Genomic DNA, 22,065 nt, shown 5'->3' on the forward strand with positions numbered 1-22,065 from the left:
GTGAGACAGGTGTAACAGAGGTGAGACAGAGGTGAGACAGGTGTAACAGAGGTGAGACAGGTGTAACAGAGGTGAGACAGGTGTAACAGAGGTGAGACAGAGGTGAGACAGGTGTAACAGAGGTGAGACAGGTGTAACAGAGGTGAGACAGGTCTAACAGAGGTGAGACAGGTCTAACAGAGGTGTAACAGAGGTGAGACAGGTCTAACAGAGGTGTAACAGAGGTGAGACAGGTCTAACAGAGGTGTAACAGAGGTGAGACAGGTGAGACAGAGGTGAGACAGGTGTAACAGAGGTGAGACAGAGGTGAGACAGGTGTAACAGAGGTGAGACAGGTGAGACAGGTGTAACAGAGGTGAGACAGGTGTAACAGAGGTGAGACAGGTGTAACAGAGGTGAGACAGGTGTAACAGAGGTGAGACAGGTCTAACAGAGGTGTAACAGAGGTGTAACAGAGGTGAGACAGGTGAGACAGAGGTGAGACAGGTGTAACAGAGGTGAGACAGAGGTGAGACAGGTGAGACAGGTGTAACAGAGGTGAGACAGGTGAGACAGAGGTGAGACAGGTGTAACAGAGGTGAGACAGAGGTGAGACAGGTGAGACAGGTGTAACAGAGGTGAGACAGGTGAGACAGAGGTGAGACAGGTGAGACAGGTGAGACAGAGGTGAGACAGAGGTGAGACAGGTCTAACAGAGGTGTAACAGAGGTGTAACAGAGGTGAGACAGGTGAGACAGAGGTGAGACAGGTGTAACAGAGGTGAGACAGAGGTGAGACAGAGGTGAGACAGGTGTAACAGAGGTGAGACAGAGGTGAGACAGAGGTGAGACAGGTGTAACAGAGGTGAGACAGAGGTGAGACAGGTGAGACAGGTGTGTCCTAGTAAGTCACGTTTGTAACACAGGTGTGAAAGACAGATGTGTACCAGTGAGATAGTTATGGCCATGTCAGGTATGTGAGACAGGTGTGTCTGAAGCCAATCACCTTGTACTTTGAGCGTGAGCTGTCTCTGCTCCAGTTGACTGTGGGTGGAGCCTGTACAGGTGTAGACACCTGAGTCATCTGACCTCAACTGGCCAATCACAAGGGTGCCGTCCGCATGCTGTGCATGTCTACATAGCAACAACCAATCACATTTACGCACGGGGCAGAAACAACCAATCACATTTACACACGGGGCAGAAACAACCAATCACATTTACACACGGGGCAGAAACAACCAATCACATTTACACACGGGGCAGAAACAACCAATCACATTTACACACGGGGCAGAAACAACCAATCACATTTACACACGGGGCAGAAACAACCAATCACAGTCACATTTATGGCAAGAGAGTTGTACTTATCCAAACAGTAATAAGACATACGACATAAGAAAACATCGCCCTCTACATTTTCATAAAATGGGCATTTTCTCTTTAGATTCTTAGAGTAGAAAGGGAAGAGATGTCTTGCTGTGGGCCACATTGAGATGTGCAGTGCAACACTTGACTGACTAAAGCAACAGACTGAATGTAGTTTAACACGGACCTAAAACATAAAGCTGCAAAATGGTTGACTAGAACAAGCTGAGCCACAGTTTACAGAGTTGGCACAACTTTTAGAATGTTGAATATATTGTTCTAAATTCTAGACATTCAGTGGCATATCATTGTTTAAATATTCTCCATGTAATGTTAATGGGGGAGATAATATGTCTGTTATAGAATGTGGTAGTGTCATGTTAATGGGGGAGATAATATGTCTGTTATAGAATGTTGTAGTGTCATGTTAATGGGGGAGATAATATGTCTGTTATAGAATGTTGTAGTGTCATGTTAATGGGGGAGATAATATGTCTGTTATAGAATGTTGTAGTGTCATGTTAATGGGGGAGATAATATGTCTGTTATAGAATGTTGTAGTGTCATGTTAATGGGGGAGACAATATGTCTGTTATAGAATGTTGTAGTGTCATGTTAATGGGGAGATAATATGTCTGTTATAGAATGTTGTAGTGTTATGTTAATGGGGGAGATAATATGTCTGTTATAGAATGTTGTAGTGTCATGTTAATGGGGAGATAATATGTCTGTTATAGAATGTTGTAGTGTCATGTTAATGGGGAGATAATATGTCTGTTATAGAATGTTGTAGTGTAATGTTAACAGGGAGATAATATGTCTGTTATAGAATGTTGTAGTGTCATGTTAATGGGGAGATAATATGTCTGTTATAGAATGTTGTAGTGTCATGTTAATGGGGAGATAATATGTCTGTTATAGAATGTTGTAGTGTCATGTTAATGGGGAGATAATATGTCTGTTATAGAATGTTGTAGTGTAATGTTAATGGGGAGATAATATGTCTGTTATAGAATGTTGTAGTGTCATGTTAATGGGGAGACAATATGTCTGTTATAGAATGTTGTAGTGTAATGGGGAGATAATATGTCTGTTATAGAATGTTGTAGTGTCATGTTAATGGGGAGATAATATGTCTGTTATAGAATGTTGTAGTGTCATGTTAATGGGGAGATAATATGTCTGTTATAGAATGTTGTAGTGTCATGTTAATGGGGAGATAATATGTCTGTTATAGAATGTTGTAGTGTCATGTTAATGGGGAGATAATATGTCTGTTATAGAATGTTGTAGTGTCATGTTAATGGGGAGATAATATGTCTGTTATAGAATGTTGTAGTGTCATGTTAATGGGGAGATAATATGTCTGTTATAGAATGTTGTAGTGTCATGTTAATGGGGAGATAATATGTCTGTTATAGAATGTTGTAGTGTCATGTTAATGGGGAGATAATATGTCTGTTATAGAATGTTGTAGTGTCATGTTAATGGGGAGATAATATGTCTGTTATAGAATGTTGTAGTGTCATGTTAATGGGGAGATAATATGTCTGTTATAGAATGTTGTAGTGTCATGTTAATGGGGAGATAATATGTCTGTTATAGAATGTTGTAGTGTCATGTTAATGGGGGAGATAATATGTCTGTTATAGAATGTTGATGTGTCATGTTAATGGGGAGATAATATGTCTGTTATAAAATGTTGTAGTGTCATGTTAATGGGGAGATAATATGTCTGTTATAGAATGTTGTAGTGTCATGTTAATGGGGAGATAATATGTCTGTTATAGAATGTTGTAGTGTCATGTTAATGGGGAGATAATATGTCTGTTATAGAATGTTGTAGTGTCATGTTAATGGGGAGATAATATGTCTGTTATAGAATGTTGTAGTGTCATGTTAATGGGGAGATAATATGTCTGTTATAGAATGTTGTAGTGTCATGTTAATGGGGAGATAATATGTCTGTTATAGAATGTTGTAGTGTCATGTTAATGGGGGAGATAATATGTCTGTTATAGAATGTTGTAGTGTCATGTTAATGGGGGAGATAATATGTCTGTTATAGAATGTTGTAGTGTCATGTTAATGGGGGAGATAATATGTCTGTTATAGAATGTTGTAGTGTCATGTTAATGGGGGAGATAATATGTCTGTTATAGAATGTTGTAGTGTCATGTTAATGGGGGAGATAATATGTCTGTTATAGAATGTTGTAGTGTCATGTTAATGGGGGAGATAATATGTCTGTTATAGAATGTTGTAGTGTCATGTTAATGGGGGAGATAATATGTCTGTTATAGAATGTTGTAGTGTCATGTTAATGGGGAGATAATATGTCTGTTATAGAATGTTGTAGTGTCATGTTAATGGGGAGATAATATGTCTGTTATAGAATGTTGTAGTGTCATGTTAATGGGGAGATAATATGTCTGTTATAGAATGTTGTAGTGTCATGTTAATGGGGAGATAATATGTCTGTTATAGAATGTTGTAGTGTCATGTTAATGGGGAGATAATATGTCTGTTATAGAATGTTGTAGTGTCATGTTAATGGGGGAGATAATATGTCTGTTATAGAATGTTGTAGTGTCATGTTAATGGGGGAGATAATATGTCTGTTATAGAATGTTGTAGTGTCATGTTAATGGGGGAGATAATATGTCTGTTATAGAATGTTGTAGTGTCATGTTAATGGGGGAGATAATATGTCTGTTATAGAATGTTGTAGTGTCATGTTAAAATGCATCAGATGATTATAGAAACCTTAAATGTCCCAGTTCTCTAAATTAAATCAAGTGTATATATATATATATATATATATAACACATTTCAGACATGAATGCAATGAACAGAGATAACAGAATAACAATAAAAACTAAATGGAAAAGCAAAGCTTAAAAGGTCTTAAATATCTCTGAATAAAATGGTATTAAGATCTATTTTAAATGTCTCTGAATAAAAAGGTATTAAGATCTATTTTAAATGTCTTTGAATAAAATGGTATTAAGATCTATTTTACATATCTCTGAATAAAAATGTCTTAAATATCTCTGAATAAAAATGTCTTAAATAGAACCGAATAAAAATGTCTTAAATATCTCTGAATAAAAAGGTCTTAAATATCTCTGAATAAAAAGGTCTTAAATATCTCTGAATAAAAAGGTCTTAAATATTTCTGAATGAAAAGGTCTTAAATATCTCTGAATAAAAAGGTCTTAAATATCTCTGAATAAAAAGGTCTTAAATATCTCTGAATAAAATGGTCTTAAATATCTCTGAATAAAAGGTCTTAAATATCTCTGAATCCGTGGCTCTGACCCCAAACTGGGGGTTTTGCAGGACTAACACTGTTACCTGAGAGAGTTGAGTGTCTGTCCTTCTCTGGTCCACTGGAGGCTGACCGAAGAGAGCGCTGACGTTGGGATGATCTTACAGGCTAGTCTGACCGTCTGTCCTGCTTTCCCCTCCACAGACGACGAACCTGATCGGTCTATACTGAACCTGAACCATCATACACAGAGAGGAGGGGTTGGTGGATGGGACTATGTGGAGAGGAGGGGTTGGTGGGTGGGACTATGTAGAGAGGAGGGGTTGGTGGATGGGACTATGTAGAGAGGAGGGGTTGGTGGATGGGACTATGTAGAGAGGAGGGGTTGGTGGGTGGGACTATGTAGAGAGGAGGGGTTGGTGGGGTGGGACTATGTGAGAGGAGGGGTTGGTGGGTGGGACTATGTGGAGAGGAGGGGGGTTGGTGGAGAGGAGGGGTTGGTGGGACTATGTAGAGAGGAGGGGTTGGTGGGTGGGACTATGTAGAGAGGAGGGGTTGGTGGGTGGGACTATGTAGAGAGGAGGGGTTGGTGGGTGGGACTATGTGGAGAGGAGGGGTTGGTGGGTGGGACTATGTAGAGAGGAGGGGTTGGTGGGTGGGACTATGTAGAGAGGAGGGGTTGGTGGATGGGACTATGTAGAGAGGAGGGGTTGGTGGGTGGGACTATGTAGAGAGGAGGGGTTGGTGGGTGGGACTATGTAGAGAGGAGGGGTTGGTGGATGGGACTATGTAGAGAGGAGGGGTTGTGGATGGGACTATGTGGAGAGGAGGGGTTGGTGGATGGGACTATGTGGAGAGGAGGGGTTGTGGATGGGACTATGTGGAGAGGAGGGGTGGGTGGATGGGACTATGTGGAGAGAAGGGGTTGGTGGGTGGACTATGTAGAGAGGAGGGTTGGAAGGTGGGACTATGTGGAGAGGAGGGGTTGGTGGATGGGACTATGTAGAGAGGAGGGGTTGTGGATGGGACTATGTGGAGAGAAGGGCTTGGTGTGTGGGACTATGTAGAGGAGGGGTTGTGGATGGGACTATGTGGAGAGGAGGGGTTGGTGGATGGGACTATGTAGAGAGGAGGGGTTGTGGATGGGACTATGTAGAGAGGAGGGGTTGGTGGGTGGGACTATGTAGAGAGGAGGGGTTGTGGATGGACTATGTAGAGAGGAGGGGTTGGTGGATGGGACTATGTGGAGAGGAGGGGTGGTGGATGGGACTATGTGGAGAGGAGGGGTTGGTGGATGGGACTATGTAGAGAGGAGGGGTTGGTGGATGGGACTATGTAGAGAGGAGGGGTTGTGGATGGGACTATGTAGAGAGGAGGGGTTGGTGGGTGGGACTATGTAGAGAGGAGGGGTTGGTGGGTGGGACTATGTAGAGAGGAGGGGTTGGTGGATGGGACTATGTAGAGAGGAGGGGTTGGTGGGTGGGACTATGTAGAGAGGAGGGGTTGGTGGATGGGACTATGTAGAGAGGAGGGGTTGGTGGATGGGACTATGTAGAGAGGAGGGGTTGGTGGATGGGACTATGTAGAGAGGAGGGGTTGTGGATGGGACTATGTAGAGAGGAGGGGTTGGTGGATGGGACTATGTGGAGAGGAGGGGTTGTGGATGGGACTATGTAGAGAGGAGGGGTTGTGGATGGGACTATGTAGAGAGGAGGGGTTGGTGGGTGGGACTATGTAGAGAGGAGGGGTTGGTGGATGGGACTATGTAGAGAGGAGGGGTTGTGGATGGGACTATGTAGAGAGGAGGGGTTGGTGGGTGGACTATGTGGAGAGGAGGGGTTGGTGGGTGGGACTATGTAGAGAGGAGGGGTTGTGGATGGGACTATGTGGAGAGGAGGGGTTGGTGGATGGGACTATGTAGAGAGGAGGGGTTGGTGGGTGGGACTATGTGGAGAGGAGGGGTTGGTGGGTGGGACTATGTGGAGAGGAGGGGTTGGTGGGTGGGACTATGTGGAGAGGAGGGGTTGGTGGGATGGGACTATGTAGAGAGGAGGGGTTGGTGGGTGGGACTATGTGGAGAGGAGGGGTTGGTGGATGGGACTATGTGGAGAGGAGGGGTTGGTGGGTGGGACTATGTGGAGAGGAGGGGTTGGTGGGTGGGACTATGTGGAGAGGAGGGGTTGGTGGGTGGGACTATGTGGAGAGGAGGGGTTGGTGGATGGGACTATGTAGAGAGGAGGGGTTGGTGGGTGGGACTATGTGGAGAGGAGGGGTTGGTGGGTGGGACTATGTAGAGAGGAGGGGTTGGTGGGTGGGACTATGTGGAGAGGAGGGGTTGGTGGATGGGACTATGTAGAGAGGAGGGGTTGGTGGGTGGGACTATGTGGAGAGGAGGGGTTGGTGGGTGGGACTATGTAGAGAGGAGGGGTTGTGGATGGGACTATGTGAGAGAGGAGGGGTGGGTGGATGGGACTATGTGGAGAGGAGGGGTGGGTGGATGGGACTATGTGGAGAGAAGGGGTTGGTGGGTGGGACTATGTAGAGAGGAGGGTTGGAAGGTGGGACTATGTGGAGGAGGGGTTGGTGGGTGGGACTATGTAGAGAGGAGGGGTTGTGGATGGACTATGTGGAGAGAAGGGGTTGGTGGGTGGGACTATGTAGAGAGGAGGGGTTGTGGATGGGACTATGTGGAGAGGAGGGGTTGGTGGATGGGACTATGTAGAGAGGAGGGGTTGTGGATGGGACTATGTAGAGAGGAGGGTTGTGGATGGACTATGTAGAGAGGAGGGGTTGGTGGATGGGACTATGTAGAGAGGAGGGGTTGGTGGATGGGACTATGTAGAGAGGAGGGGTTGGTGGATGGGACTATGTGGAGAGGAGGGGTTGTGGATGGGACTATGTGGAGAGGAGGGGTTGGTGGATGGGACTATGTAGAGAGGAGGGGTTGGTGGATGGGACTATGTAGAAGGAGGGTTGTGGATGGGACTATGTAGAGAGGAGGGGTTGGTGGGTGGGACTATGTGGAGAGGAGGGGTTGTGGATGGGACTATGTAGAGAGGAGGGTTGGTGGGTGGGACTATGTAGAGAGGAGGGGTTGGTGGATGGGACTATGTGGAGAGGAGGGGTTGTGGATGGGACTCATACTTGGGTGAGCGCTGTGTCAAGTGACTCCCTACTTGGGTGAGGACTGTGTGTGTGTGACTCATACTTGGGCGAGGGCTGTGTGTGACTCATACTTGGGTGAGGGCTGTGTGTGTGACTCATACTTGGGTGAGGGCTGTGTGTGTGACTCATACTTGGGTGAGGGCTGTGTGTGTGTGACTCATACTTGGGTGAGGGCTGTGTGTGTGTGACTCATACTTGGGTGAGGGCTGTGTGTGTGTGACTCATACTTGGGTGAGGGCTGTGTGTGTGTGACTCATACTTGGGTGAGGGCTGTGTGTGTGTGACTCATACTTGGGTGAGGGCTGTGTGTGTGTGACTCATACTTGGGTGAGGGCTGGCGATGAGGTACAGACGGCAGTATTACTCCTGTCTCTCCTGTCCTGTCTGCTCCATCTTGGGGGAGGCTTCCTGTCGTGTCCTGTACCACCTGGGATCCTCTGGTGTTCTCTGTCAAACACAGTGATTTGGCTCAAGGTCTCCACAAGGTCAAACAAACACACAGTGATTTGGCTCAAGGTCCCCACAAGGTCAAACAAACACACAGTGATTTGGCTCAAGGTCTCCACAAGGTCAAACAAACACACAGTGATTTGGCTCAAGGTCCCCACAAGGTAAAACAAACACACAGTGATTTGGCTCAAGGTTCCCACAAGGTAAAACAAACACACAGTGATTTGGCTCAAGGTTCCCACAAGGTAAAACAAACACACAGTGATTTGGCTCAAGGTTCCCACAAGGTAAAACAAACACACAGTGATTTGGCTCAAGGTCCCCACAAGGTCAAACAAACACACAGTGATTTGGCTCAAGGTCTCCACAAGGTAAAACAAACACACAGTGATTTGGCTCAAGGTTCCCACAAGGTCAAACAAACACACAGTGATTTGGCTCAAGTTCCCCACAAGGTCAAACAAACACACAGTGATTTGGCTCAAGGTCCCCACAAGGTAAAACAAACACACAGTGATTTGGCTCAAGGTCTCCACAAGGTAAAACAAACACACAGTGATTTGGCTCAAGGTTCCCACAAGGTCAAACAAACACACAGTGATTTGGCTCAAGGTTCCCACAAGGTAAAACAAACACACAGTGATTTGGCTCAAGGTCCCCACAAGGTCAAACAAACACACAGTGATTTGGCTCAAGGTCCCCACAAGGTAAAACAAACACACAGTGATTTGGCTCAAGGTTCCCACAAGGTAAAACAAACACACAGTGATTTGGCTCAAGGTCCCCACAAGGTAAAACAAACACACAGTGATTTGGCTCAAGGTCCCCACAAGGTAAAACAAACACACAGTGATTTGGCTCAAGGTTCCCACAAGGTCAAACAAACACACAGTGATTTGGCTCAAGGTCCCCACAAGGTCAAACAAACACACAGTGATTTGGCTCAAGGTTCCCCACAAGGTAAAACAAACACACAGTGATTTGGCTCAAGGTTCCCACAAGGTAAAACAAACACACAGTGATTTGGCTCAAGGTCCCCACAAGGTAAAACAAACACACAGTGATTTGGCTCAAGGTCTCCACAAGGTAAAACAAACACACAGTGATTTGGCTCAAGGTTCCCCACAAGGTCAAACAAACACACAGTGATTTGGCTCAAGGTCTCCACAAGGTAAAACAAACACACAGTGATTTGGCTCAAGGTTACCACAAGGTCAAACAAACACACAGTGATTTGGCTCAAGGTTCCCCACAAGGTAAAACAAACACACAGTGATTTGGCTCAAGGTCTCCACAAGGTAAAACAAACACACAGTGATTTGGCTCAAGGTTCCCACAAGGTCAAACAAACACACAGTGATTTGGCTCAAGGTCTCCACAAGGTAAAACAAACACACAGTGATTTGGCTCAAGGTTCCCACAAGGTCAAACAAACACACAGTGATTTGGCTCAAGGTCTCCACAAGGTAAAACAAACACACAGTGATTTGGCTCAAGGTCCCCACAAGGTCAAACAAACACACAGTGATTTGGCTCAAGGTCCCCACAAGGTAAAACAAACACACAGTGATTTGGCTCAAGGTCTCCACAAGGTAAAACAAACACACAGTGATTTGGCTCAAGGTCTCCACAAGGTAAAACAAACACACAGTGATTTGGCTCAAGGTTCCCACAAGGTAAAACAAACACACAGTGATTTGGCTCAAGGTTCCCACAAGGTAAAACAAACACACAGTGATTTGGCTCAAGGTTCCCACAAGGTAAAACAAACACACACTGATTTGGCTCAAGGTTCCCACAAGGTCAAACAAACACACAGACAGACGTGTCTCTACATACCTGAGACAGACAGGTACACGTAGCGGTGATCTCTCTCACGGTCACGCGTTGCCACACAGAGCAACCAACCAGAGTCAGCCTTAGTTAGAGGACCAACTAACAGGGAACCATTAGGCTGCGGATGATGCCTGGGGGGAAGGATTTGACAGTTGCACACACTTAAAATATCCAGCACATTAGTGTATATAGAATACGCCCAGAACACAGGAAATATTATTTAAGCAGTAATGCCCGAGAGGGTGTGGTATATGGCTAACGCTAACGGCTGTTCATTCTCACAATGCAATGCGCAGGTCCATGGAAACAGCCCTGAGCCGTGGTATATTGGTCATATACCACAAACCCCCTGAGGTGCCTTATTGCTGTTATAAACTGGTTACCAGCGTAATTAGAGCAGTAAAAATACTGCTATGGCTTTCAGCCAATCAGCATTCAGGGCTCGAACCACCCAGTTTATAATACAGTAAACTGAACAACATTATAAAACGCAACACGCAACATTTTTCAAAGATTTTACTGAGTTACAGTTCATATCAGGAAATCAGTCAATTTAAATAAATGCATTAGTTTCACGCCCTGATCTGGTTCACCTGTCCTTGTGATTGTCTCCACCCCCTCCAGGTGTCACTTATTACCCCCAGTGTATGTATCCCTGTGTTTCCTGTCTCTCTGGGCCAGTGTATTTATCCCTGTGTTTCCTGTCTCTCTGTACCAGTGTATTTATCCCTGTGTTTCCTGTCTCTCTGTACCAGTGTATTTATCCCTGTGTTCCCTGTCTCTCTGTACCAGTGTATTTATCCCTGTGCTTCCTGTCTCTCTGTACCAGTGTATTTATCCCTGTGTTTCCTGTCTCTCTGTACCAGTGTATTTATCCCTGTGTTTCCTGTCTCTCTGTACCAGTGTATTTATCCCTGTGTTTCCTGTCTCTCTGTACCAGTGTATTTATCCCTGTGTTTCCTGTCTCTCTGTACCAGTGTATTTATCCTTGTGTTTCCTGTCTCTCTGTACCAGCCTGACCATTCTGCCTGTTCTGACAACCAAGACAGCCTGACCATTCTGCCTGTTCTGACAACCAAGACAGCCTGACCATTCTGCCTGTTCTGACAACCAAGACAGCCTGACCATTCTGCCTGTTCTGACAACCAAGACAGCCTGACCATTCTGCCTGTTCTGACAACCAAGACAGCCTGACCATTCTGCCTGTTCTGACAACCAAGACAGCCTGACCATTCTGCCTGTTCTGACAACCAAGACAGCCTGACCATTCTGCCTGTTCTGACAACCAAGACAGCCTGACCATTCTGCCTGTTCTGACAACCAAGACAGCCTGACCATTCTGCCTGTTCTGACAACCAAGACAGCCTGACCATTCTGCCTGTTCTGACAACCAAGACAGCCTGACCATTCTGCCTGTTCTGACAACCAAGACAGCCTGACCATTCTGCCTGTTCTGACAACCAAGACAGCCTGACCATTCTGCCTGTTCTGACAACCAAGACAGCCTGACCATTCTGCCTGTTCTGACAACCAAGACAGCCTGACCATTCTGCCTGTTCTGACAACCAAGACAGCCTGACCATTCTGCCTGTTCTGACAACCAAGACCGCCTGACCATTCTGCCTGTTCTGACAACCAAGACAGCCTGACCATTCTGCCTGTTCTGACAACCAAGCCTGCCTGACCATTCTGCCTGTTCTGACAACCAAGACAGCCTGACCATTCTGCCTGTTCCGACAACCAAGACAGCCTGACCATTCTGCCTGTTCCGACAACCAAGCCTGCCTGACCATTCTGCCTGTTCTGACAACCAGCCTGCCTGACCATTCTGCCTGTTCTGACAACCAAGACAGCCTGACCATTCTGCCTGTTCTGACAACCAAGACAGCCAGACCATTCTGCCTGTTCTGACAACCAAGACAGCCTGACCGTTCTGCCTGTTCTGACAACCAAGACAGCCTGACCATTCTGCCTGTTCTGTCAACCAAGACAGCCTGACCATTCTGCCTGTTCTGACAACCAGCCTGCCTGACCATTCTGCCTGTTCTGACAACCAGCCTGCCTGACCATTCTGCCTGTTCTGACAACCAAGACAGCCTGACCATTCTACCTGTTCTGACAACCAAGACAGCCTGACCATTCTGCCTGTTCTGACAACCAGCCTGCCTGACCATTCTGCCTGTTCTGTCAACCAAGACAGCCTGACCATTCTGCCTGTTCTGACAACCAAGACAGCCTGACCATTCTGCCTGTTCTGACAACCAAGACAGCCTGACCATTCTGCCTGTTCTGACAACCAAGACAGCCTGACCATTCTGCCTGTTCTGACAACCAAGACAGCCTGACCATTCTGCCTGTTCTGACAACCAAGACAGCCTGACCATTCTGCCTGTTCTGACAACCAAGACAGCCTGACCATTCTGCCTGTTCTGACAACCAAGACAGCCTGACCATTCTGCCTGTTCTGACAACCAAGACAGCCTGACCATTCTGCCTGTTCTGACAACCAAGACAGCCTGACCATTCTGCCTGTTCTGACAACCAAGACAGCCTGACCATTCTGCCTGTTCTGACAACCAAGACAGCCTGACCATTCTGCCTGTTCTGACAACCAAGACAGCCTGACCATTCTGCCTGTTCTGACAACCAAGACATCCTGACCATTCTGCCTGTTCTGACAACCAAGACAGCCTGACCATTCTGCCTGTTCTGACAACCAAGACAGCCTGACCATTCTGCCTGTTCTGACAACCAAGACCGCCTGACCATTCTGCCTGTTCTGACAACCAAGACAGCCTGACCATTCTGCCTGTTCTGACAACCAAGCCTGCCTGACCATTCTGCCTGTTCTGACAACCAAGACAGCCTGACCATTCTGCCTGTTCCGACAACCAAGACAGCCTGACCATTCTGCCTGTTCCTGACAACCAAGCCTGCCTGACCATTCTGCCTGTTCTGACAACCAGCCTGCCTGACCATTCTGCCTGTTCTGACAACCAAGACAGCCTGACCATTCTGCCTGTTCTGACAACCAAGACAGCCTGACCGTTCTGCCTGTTCTGACAACCAAGACAGCCTGACCATTCTGCCTGTTCTGTCAACCAAGACAGCCTGACCATTCTGCCTGTTCTGACAACAAGACAGCCTGACCATTCTGCCTGTTCTGACAACCAGCCTGCCTGACCATTCTGCCTGTTCTGACAACCAAGACAGCCTGACCATTCTACCTGTTCTGACAACCAAGACAGCCTGACCATTCTGCCTGTTCTGACAACCAGCCTGCCTGACCATTCTGCCTGTTCTGTCAACCAAGACAGCCTGACCATTCTGCCTGTTCTGACAACCAAGACAGCCTGACCATTCTGCCTGTTCTGACAACCAAGACAGCCTGACCATTCTGCCTGTTCTGACAACCAAGACAGCCTGACCATTCTGCCTGTTCTGACAACCAAGACAGCCTGACCATTCTGCCTGTTCTGACAACCAAGACAGCCTGACCATTCTGCCTGTTCTGACAACCAAGACAGCCTGACCATTCTGCCTGTTCTGACAACCAAGACAGCCTGACCATTCTGCCTGTTCTGACAACCAAGACAGCCTGACCATTCTGCCTGTTCTGACAACCAAGACAGCCTGACCATTCTGCCTGTTCTGACAACCAAGACAGCCTGACCATTCTGCCTGTTCTGACAACCAAGACAGCCTGACCATTCTGCCTGTTCTGACAACCAAGACAGCCTGACCATTCTGCCTGTTCTGTCAACCAAGACAGCCTGACCATTCTGCCTGTTCTGACAACCAGCCTGCCTGACCATTCTGCCTGTTCTGACAACCAGCCTGCCTGACCATTCTGCCTGTTCTGACAACCAAGACAGCCTGACCATTCTACCTGTTCTGACAACCAAGACAGCCTGACCATTCTGCCTGTTCTGACAACCAGACAGCCTGACCATTCTGCCTGTTCTGACAACCAAGACAGCCTGACCATTCTGCCTGTTCTGACAACCAAGACAGCCTGACCATTCTGCCTGTTCTGACAACCAAGACAGCCTGACCATTCTGCCTGTTCTGACAACCAAGACAGCCTGACCATTCTGCCTGTTCTGACCACAACCAAGACAGCCTGACCATTCTGCCTGTTCTGACAACCAAGACAGCCTGACCATTCTGCCTGTTCTGACAACCAAGACAGCCTGACCATTCTGCCTGTTCTGACAACCAAGACAGCCTGACCATTCTGCCTGTTCTGACAACCAAGACAGCCTGACCATTCTGCCTGTTCTGACAACCAAGACAGCCTGACCATTCTGCCTGTTCTGACAACCAAGACAGCCTGACCATTCTGCCTGTTCTGACAACCAAGACAGCCTGACCATTCTGCCTGTTCTGACAACCAAGACAGCCTGACCATTCTGCCTGTTCTGACAACCAAGACAGCCTGACCATTCTGCCTGTTCTGACAACCAAGACAGCCTGACCATTCTGCCTGTTCTGACAACCAAGACAGCCTGACCATTCTGCCTGTTCTGACAACCAAGACAGCCTGACCATTCTGCCTGTTCTGACAACCAAGCCTGCCTGACCATTCTGCCTGTTCTGACAACCAAGACAGCCTGACCATTCTGCCTGTTCTGACAACCAAGACAGCCTGACCATTCTGCCTGTTCTGACAACCAAGACAGCCTGACCATTCTGCCTGTTCTGACAACCAAGACAGCCTGACCATTCTGCCTGTTCTGACAACCAAGACAGCCTGACCATTCTGCCTGTTCTGACAACCAAGACAGCCTGACCATTCTGCCTGTTCTGACAACCAAGACAGCCTGACCATTCTGCCTGTTCTGACAACCAAGACAGCCTGACCATTCTGCCTGTTCTGACAACCAAGCCCTGCCTGACCATTCTGCCTGTTCTGACAAGCCTGCCTGACCAGCCTGTTCTGACCATTCTGCCTGTTCTGACAACCAAGACAGCCTGACCATTCTGCCTGTTCTTCTGACAGCCTGACCAAGACAGCCTGACCATTCTGCCTGTTCTGACAACCAAGACAGCCTGACCATTCTGCCTGTTCTGACAACCAAGACAGCCTGACCATTCTGCCTGTTCTGACAAGAACCAAGACAGCCTGACCATTCTGCCTGTTCTGACAACCAAGACAGCCTGACCATTCTGCCTGTCTGACAACCAAGACTGCCTGACCATTCTGCCTGTTCTGACAACCAAGACAGCCTGACCATTCTGCCTGTTCTGACAACCAAGACAGCCTGACCATTCTGCCTGTTCTGACAACCAAGACAGCCTGACCATTCTGCCTGTTCTGACAACCAAGACAGCCTGACCATTCTGCCTGTTCTGACAACCAAGACAGCCTGACCATTCTGCCTGTTCTGACAACCAAGACAGCCTGACCATTCTGCCTGTTCTGACAACCAAGACAGCCTGACCATTCTGCCTGTTCTGACAACCAAGACAGCCTGACCATTCTGCCTGTTCTGACAACCAAGACAGCCTGACCATTCTGCCTGTTCTGACAACCAAGACAGCCTGACCATTCTGCCTGTTCTGACAACCAAGACAGCCTGACCATTCTGACAACCAAGCCTGTTCTGACAACCAAGACAGCCTGACCATTCTGCCTGTTCTGACAACCAAGACAGCCTGACCATTCTGCCTGTTCTGACAACCAAGACAGCCTGACCATTCTGCCTGTTCTGACAACCAAGACAGCCTGACCATTCTGCCTGTTCTGACAACCAAGCCTGCCTGACCATTCTGCCTGTTCTGACAACCAAGACAGCCTGACCATTCTGCCTGTTCTGACAACCAAGACAGCCTGACCATTCTGCCTGTTCTGACAACCAAGACAGCCTGACCATTCTGCCTGTTCTGACAACCAAGACAGCCTGACCATTCTGCCTGTTCTGACAACCAAGACAGCCTGACCATTCTGCCTGTTCTGACAACCAAGACAGCCTGACCATTCTGCCTGTTCTGACAACCAGCCTGCCTGACCATTCTGCCTGTTCTGACAACCAAGACAGCCTGACCATTCTACCTGTTCTGACAACCAAGACAGCCTGACCATTCTGCCTGTTCTGACAACCAGCCTGCCTGACCATTCTGCCTGTTCTGTCAACCAAGACAGCCTGACCATTCTGCCTGTTCTGACAACCAAGACAGCCTGACCATTCTGCCTGTTCTGACAACCAAGACAGCCTGACCATTCTGCCTGTTCTGACAACCAAGACAGCCTGACCATTCTGCCTGTTCTGACAACCAAGACAGCCTGACCATTCTGCCTGTTCTGACAACCAAGACAGCCTGACCATTCTGCCTGTTCTGACAACCAAGACAGCCTGACCATTCTGCCTGTTCTGACAACCAAGACAGCCTGACCATTCTGCCTGTTCTGACAACCAAGACAGCCTGACCATTCTGCCTGTTCTGACAACCAAGACAGCCTGACCATTCTGCCTGTTCTGACAACCAAGACAGCCTGACCATTCTGCCTGTTCTGACAACCAAGACAGCCTGACCGTTCTGCCTGTTCTGACAACCAAGACAGCCTGACCATTCTGCCTGTTCTGTCAACCAAGACAGCCTGACCATTCTGCCTGTTCTGACAACCAGCCTGCCTGACCATTCTGCCTGTTCTGACAACCAGTTTGCCTGACCATTCTGCCTGTTCTGACAACCAAGACAGCCTGACCATTCTACCTGTTCTGACAACCAAGACAGCCTGACCATTCTGCCTGTTCTGACAACCAGCCTGCCTGACCATTCTGCCTGTTCTGTCAACCAAGACAGCCTGACCATTCTGCCTGTTCTGACAACCAAGACAGCCTGACCATTCTGCCTGTTCTGACAACCAAGACAGCCTGACCATTCTGCCTGTTCTGACAACCAAGACAGCCTGACCATTCTGCCTGTTCTGACAACCAAGACAGCCTGACCATTCTGCCTGTTCTGACAACTTCAAGCCTGCCTGACCATTCTGCCTGTTCTGACAACCAGCCTGCCTGACCATTCTGCCTGTTCTGACAACCAAGACAGCCTAAACCATTCTGCCTGTTCTGACAACCAAGTACAGCCTGACCATTCTGCCTGTTCTGACAACCAAGACAGCCTGACTAGTTTCTGCCTGTTCTGACAACCAAGACAGCCTGACCATTCTGCCTGTTCTGTCAACCAAGACAGCCTGACCATTCTGCCTGTTCTGACAACCAGCCTGCCTGACCATTCTGCCTGTTCTGACAACCAGCCTGCCTGACCATTCTGCCTGTTCTGACAACCAAGACAGCCTGACCATTCTACCTGTTCTGACAACCAAGACAGCCTGACCATTCTGCCTGTTCTGACAACCAGCCTGCCTGACCATTCTGCCTGTTCTTCAACCAAGACAGCCTGACCATTCTGCCTGTTCTGAAACCAAGACAGCCTGACCATTCTGCCTGTTCTGACAACCAAGACAGCCTGACCATTCTGCCTGTTCTGACAACCAAGACAGCCTGACCATTCTGCCTGTTCTGACAACCAAGACAGCCTGACCATTCTGCCTGTTCTGACAACCAAGACAGTGTATGACCATTCTGCCTGTTCTGACAACCAAGACAGCCTGACCATTCTGCCTGTTCTGACAACCAAGACAGCCTGACCGCTTCTGCCTGTTCTGACAACCAAGACAGCCTGACCATTCTGCCTGTTCTGAAACTAGTTTTAAGACAGCCTGACCATTCTGCCTGTTCTGACAACCAAGCCTGCCTGTTTTGACCACCATTCTGCCTGTTCTGACAACCAAGACAGCCTGACCATTCTGCCTGTTCTGACAACCAAGACAGCCTGACAGTTTTAATGACTCCAACCTGAGTGGATGTAAACTAGTTTTAATGACTTCAACCTTAGTGGATGTAAACTAGTTTTAATGACTTCAACCTAAGTGTATGTAAACTAGTTTTAATGACTCCAACCTAAGTGTATGTAAACTAGTTTTAATGACTCCAACCTAAGTGTATGTAAACTAGTTTTAATGACTCCAACCTAAGTGTATGTAAACTGTTTTAAACACTTAGGTTTTAATGACATTCAACCGGCTGACATACGGACTCGGCCGGCTGACATACGGCTAAACGGCTCGGCTGACATACGGCTCGGCTCGGCTGACATACGGCTCGGCTCGGCTGACATACAGCTCGGCTGACATACGGCTCGGCTCGGCTGACATACAGCTCGGCTGACATACGGCTCGGCTGACATACGGCTCGGCTGACATACACCTCGGCTGACATACGGCTCGGCTCGGCTGAGCTGACATACGGTTTTAATGACGGCTCGGCTGACATACGGCTAGGCTCGGCTGACATACGGCTCGGCTCTGACATACGGCTCGGCTCGGCTGACATACGGCTCGGCTGACATTAATGCTCGCTCGGCTGACATACGGCTCGGCTGACATACGGCTGGCTGACATACGGCTCGGCTGACATTCGGCTCGGCTGACATACGGCTCGGCTCGGCTGACATACGGCTCGGCTAGCTCGGCTGACATACGGCTCGGCTGACATTCGGCTCGGCTGACATACGGCTCGGCTCGGCTGACATACGGCTCGGCTCGGCTGACACCGGCTCGGCTGACATACGCTGCTCGGCTCGGCTGACATACGGCTCGGCTCGGCTGACATACGGCTCGGCTCGGCTGACATACGGCTCGGCTCGGCTGACATACGGCTCGGCTGACATACGGCTCGGCTGACATCGGCTCGGCTGACATACGGCTCGGCTCGGCTGACATACGGCTCGGCTCGGCTGACATACGGCTCGCTCGGCTGACATACGGCTCGGCTGACATACGGCTCGGCTGACATACGGACATCGGCTCGGCTGACATACGGACTACGGCTCGGCTGACATACAGCTCGGCTGACATACGGCTCGGCTCGGCTGACATACGGCTCGGCTGACATACGGCTCGGCTGACATACAGCTCGGCTGACATACGGCTCGGCTCGGCTGACATACGGCTCGGCTCGGCTGACATACGGCTCGCTCGGCTGACATACGGCTCGGCTCGGCTGACATACGGCTCGGCTGACATACGGCTCGGCTCGGCTGACATACGGCTCGGCTCGCTCGGCTGACATATGGCTCGGCTCGGCTGACATACGGCTCGGCTGACATACGGCTCGGCTGACATACGGCTCGGCTGACATACAGCTCGGCTCGGCTGACATACGGCTCGGCTCGGCTGACATACGGCTCGGCTCGGCTGACATACGGCTCGCTCGGCTGACATACGGCTCGGCTGACATACGGCTCGGCTGACATACGGCTCGGCTGACATACAGCTCGGCTGACATACGGCTCGGCTGACATACGGCTCGGCTCGGCTGACATACGGCTCGGCTCGGCTGACATACGGCTCGGCTGACATACGGCTCGCTCGGCTGACATACGGCTCGCTCGGCTGACATACGGCTCGCTCTGCTGACATACGGCTCTGCTCGGCTGACATACGGCTCGCTCGGCTGACATACGGCTCGGCTGACATACGGCTCGGCTGACATACGGCTCGGCTGACATACGGCTCGCTCGGCTGACATACGGCTCTGCTCGGCTGACATACGGCTCGGCTGACATACGGCTCGGCTCGGCTGACATACGGCTCGGCTGACATACGGCTCGCTCGGCTGACATACGGCTCGGCTCGGCTGACATACGGCTCGGCTGACATACGGCTCGGCTGACATACGGCTCGCTACCTTCAACGGCTGTAAGTTGCTCTTGATAAGAGCGTCTGCTAAATGATTAACATGTCAAAAATGTAGTGTGCTCACCTAAAGGTAGTGAGAGGGACTCCATCCTTCCTCCACTCCACTATGATGGTGGAGGACGGAGCTGGAGAGACTCTGCAGGGTAACACCACCGTCTGTCCCACCAGAGCCTCCACCGTGGTCGGGTCGGTCTGGTCGATCTTCACCCCCCCTGGCTGGGTCAGGCTGGAGGAAGGGGTTGGGGGTTTGAGAAGGACATGAGGGAGAGAGGACAGTGGAAAGACATGGAAAGAAGGAGAGAGGGAAAGAGAAATGAGAGAGGGAAAGAGAGAGGGAAAGAGAAAAGGAGAGAGGGAAAGAGAGGGAACGAGAAAAGGAGAGAGGGAAAGAGAGAGGGAAAGAGAAAAGGAGAGAGGGAAAGAGAAAGGAGAGAGGGAAAGAGGGAAAGAGAAATGAGAGAGGGAAAGAGAGAGGGAAAGTGAAAAGGAGAGAGAGAGGGACAGAGAAAAGGAGAGAGGGAAAGAGAAAAGGAGAGAGGGAAAGAGAGAGGGAAAGAGAAAAGGAGAGAGGGAAAGAGAGGGAAAGAGAAAAGGAGAGAGGGAAAGAGAAAAGGAGAGAGGGAAAGAGAAAGGGAGAGAGGGACAGAGAGAGGGAAAGAGAAAAGGAGAGAGGGAAAGAGAGGGAAAGAGAAAAGGAGAGGGGGACAGAGAGAGGGAAAGAGAAAAGGAGAGAGGGACAGAGAGAGGGAAAGAGAAAAGGAGAGAGGGACAGAGAGAGGGAAAGAGAAAAGGAGAGAGGGAAAGAGAAAGGAGAGAGGGAAAGAGAAAAGGAGAGAGGGACAGAGAGGGAAAGAGAAAAGGAGAGAGGGAAAGAGAGAGGGAAAGTGAAAAGGAGAGAGGGACAGAGAAAGGAGAGAGGGAAAGAGAAAGGGAGAGAGGGACAGAGAGAGGGAAAGAGAAAAGGAGAGAGGGAAAGAGAGGGAAAGAGAAAAGGAGAGGGGGACAGAGAGAGGGAAAGAGAAAAGGAGAGAGGGACAGAGAGAGGGAAAGAGAAAAGGAGAGAGGAAAGAGAAAAGGAGAGAGGGACAGAGAGGGAAAGAGAAAAGGAGAGAGGGAAAGAGAGAGGGAAAGTGAAAAGGAGAGAGGGACAGAGAAAAGGAGAGAGGGAAAGAGAAAGGGAGAGAGAGAGGGAAAGAGAGAGGGAAAGAGAAAAGGAGAGAGGGAAAGAGAAAGGGAGAGAGGGAAAGAGAGAGGGAAAGAGAAAAGGAGAGAGGGAAAGAGAAAGGGAGAGAGGGAAAGAGAGAGGGAAAGGGCAAAGGAGAGAGGGAAAGAGAGAGGGAAAGAGAAAGGGAGAGAGAGAGGGAAAGAGAAAAGGAGAGAGGGAAAAGGGAAAAGGAGAGAGGGGAAGAGAGAGGGAAAGAGAAAAGGAGAGAGGGAAAGAGAGAGGGAAAGAGAAAAGGAGAGAGGGAAAAGGGAAAAGGAGAGAGGGAAAGAGAGAGGGAAAGAGAAAAGGAGAGAGGGAAAAGGAGAGAGGGAAAAGAGAAAAGGAGAGAGGGAAAGAGAAAAGGAGAGAGGGAAAGAGAAAAGGAGAGAGGGAAAGAGAGGGGCAAAGAGAAAAGAGGAAAGGAGAGAGAAAAGAGGAAAGGAGAGAGAAAAGAGGAAAGTCACTTTATGCTGATTATTTTAGCATAGAGCTAGACAACATAGAGATAGACAACATAGAGCTAGACAGCATAGAGCTTGACAACATAGAGCTAGACAGCATAGAGCTAGACAACATAGAGCTAGACAGCATAGAGCTAGACAGCATAGAGCTAGACAACACAGAGCTAGACAGCATAGAGCTAGCATAGAGCTAGGCAACATAGAACGAGACAGCATGGAGCTAAACAACATAGAGCTAGATAGTATAGAGCTAGATAGCATAGAAATGGAAATGTGACATTCTATTTCTACTGGAGATAAAGGAGTCTAGAAGAGGCGTCTAGAGGAGGAGCCTACAGGAAGAGTCTATAGGAGGAGTCTAGAGCAGAGGAGGCACATGGAACAGGAACATACCACCACACGATGAGACCACACCACCACACCACCATATGATGAGACCACACCACCACACCACCACACCACCACACCACCATACGATGAGACCACACCACCATACGATGAGACCACACCACCACACGATGAGACCACACCACCACACCACCACACCACCATACGATGAGACC

At 48.8% G+C, this 22,065-nt stretch overlaps 1 protein-coding gene across 4 annotated transcripts in view; it reads right to left on the reverse strand.

Annotated features, from left to right (window-relative positions):
- LOC118383521 (papilin-like) overlaps positions 1-22,065 on the reverse strand; it is a 171,800-nt gene that overhangs the window by 4,453 nt on the left and 145,282 nt on the right. For all 4 annotated transcript variants that reach the window (XM_052515517.1, XM_052515516.1, XM_052515518.1 and 1 more), the window contains 5 exons: positions 19,902-20,063; positions 10,075-10,202; positions 8,109-8,232; positions 4,707-4,853; positions 985-1,112 (listed from right to left, as the gene is read on the reverse strand). In XM_052515517.1, the coding sequence (XP_052371477.1) occupies positions 985-1,112; positions 4,707-4,853; positions 8,109-8,232; positions 10,075-10,202; positions 19,902-20,063 (689 nt within the window). The remainder of the gene's footprint in view (positions 1-984; positions 1,113-4,706; positions 4,854-8,108; positions 8,233-10,074; positions 10,203-19,901; positions 20,064-22,065) is intronic.

Source organism: Oncorhynchus keta, unplaced genomic scaffold, assembly GCF_023373465.1.
Source record: "Oncorhynchus keta strain PuntledgeMale-10-30-2019 unplaced genomic scaffold, Oket_V2 Un_scaffold_28244_pilon_pilon, whole genome shotgun sequence".
Lineage (NCBI taxonomy): Eukaryota > Metazoa > Chordata > Actinopteri > Salmoniformes > Salmonidae > Oncorhynchus > Oncorhynchus keta.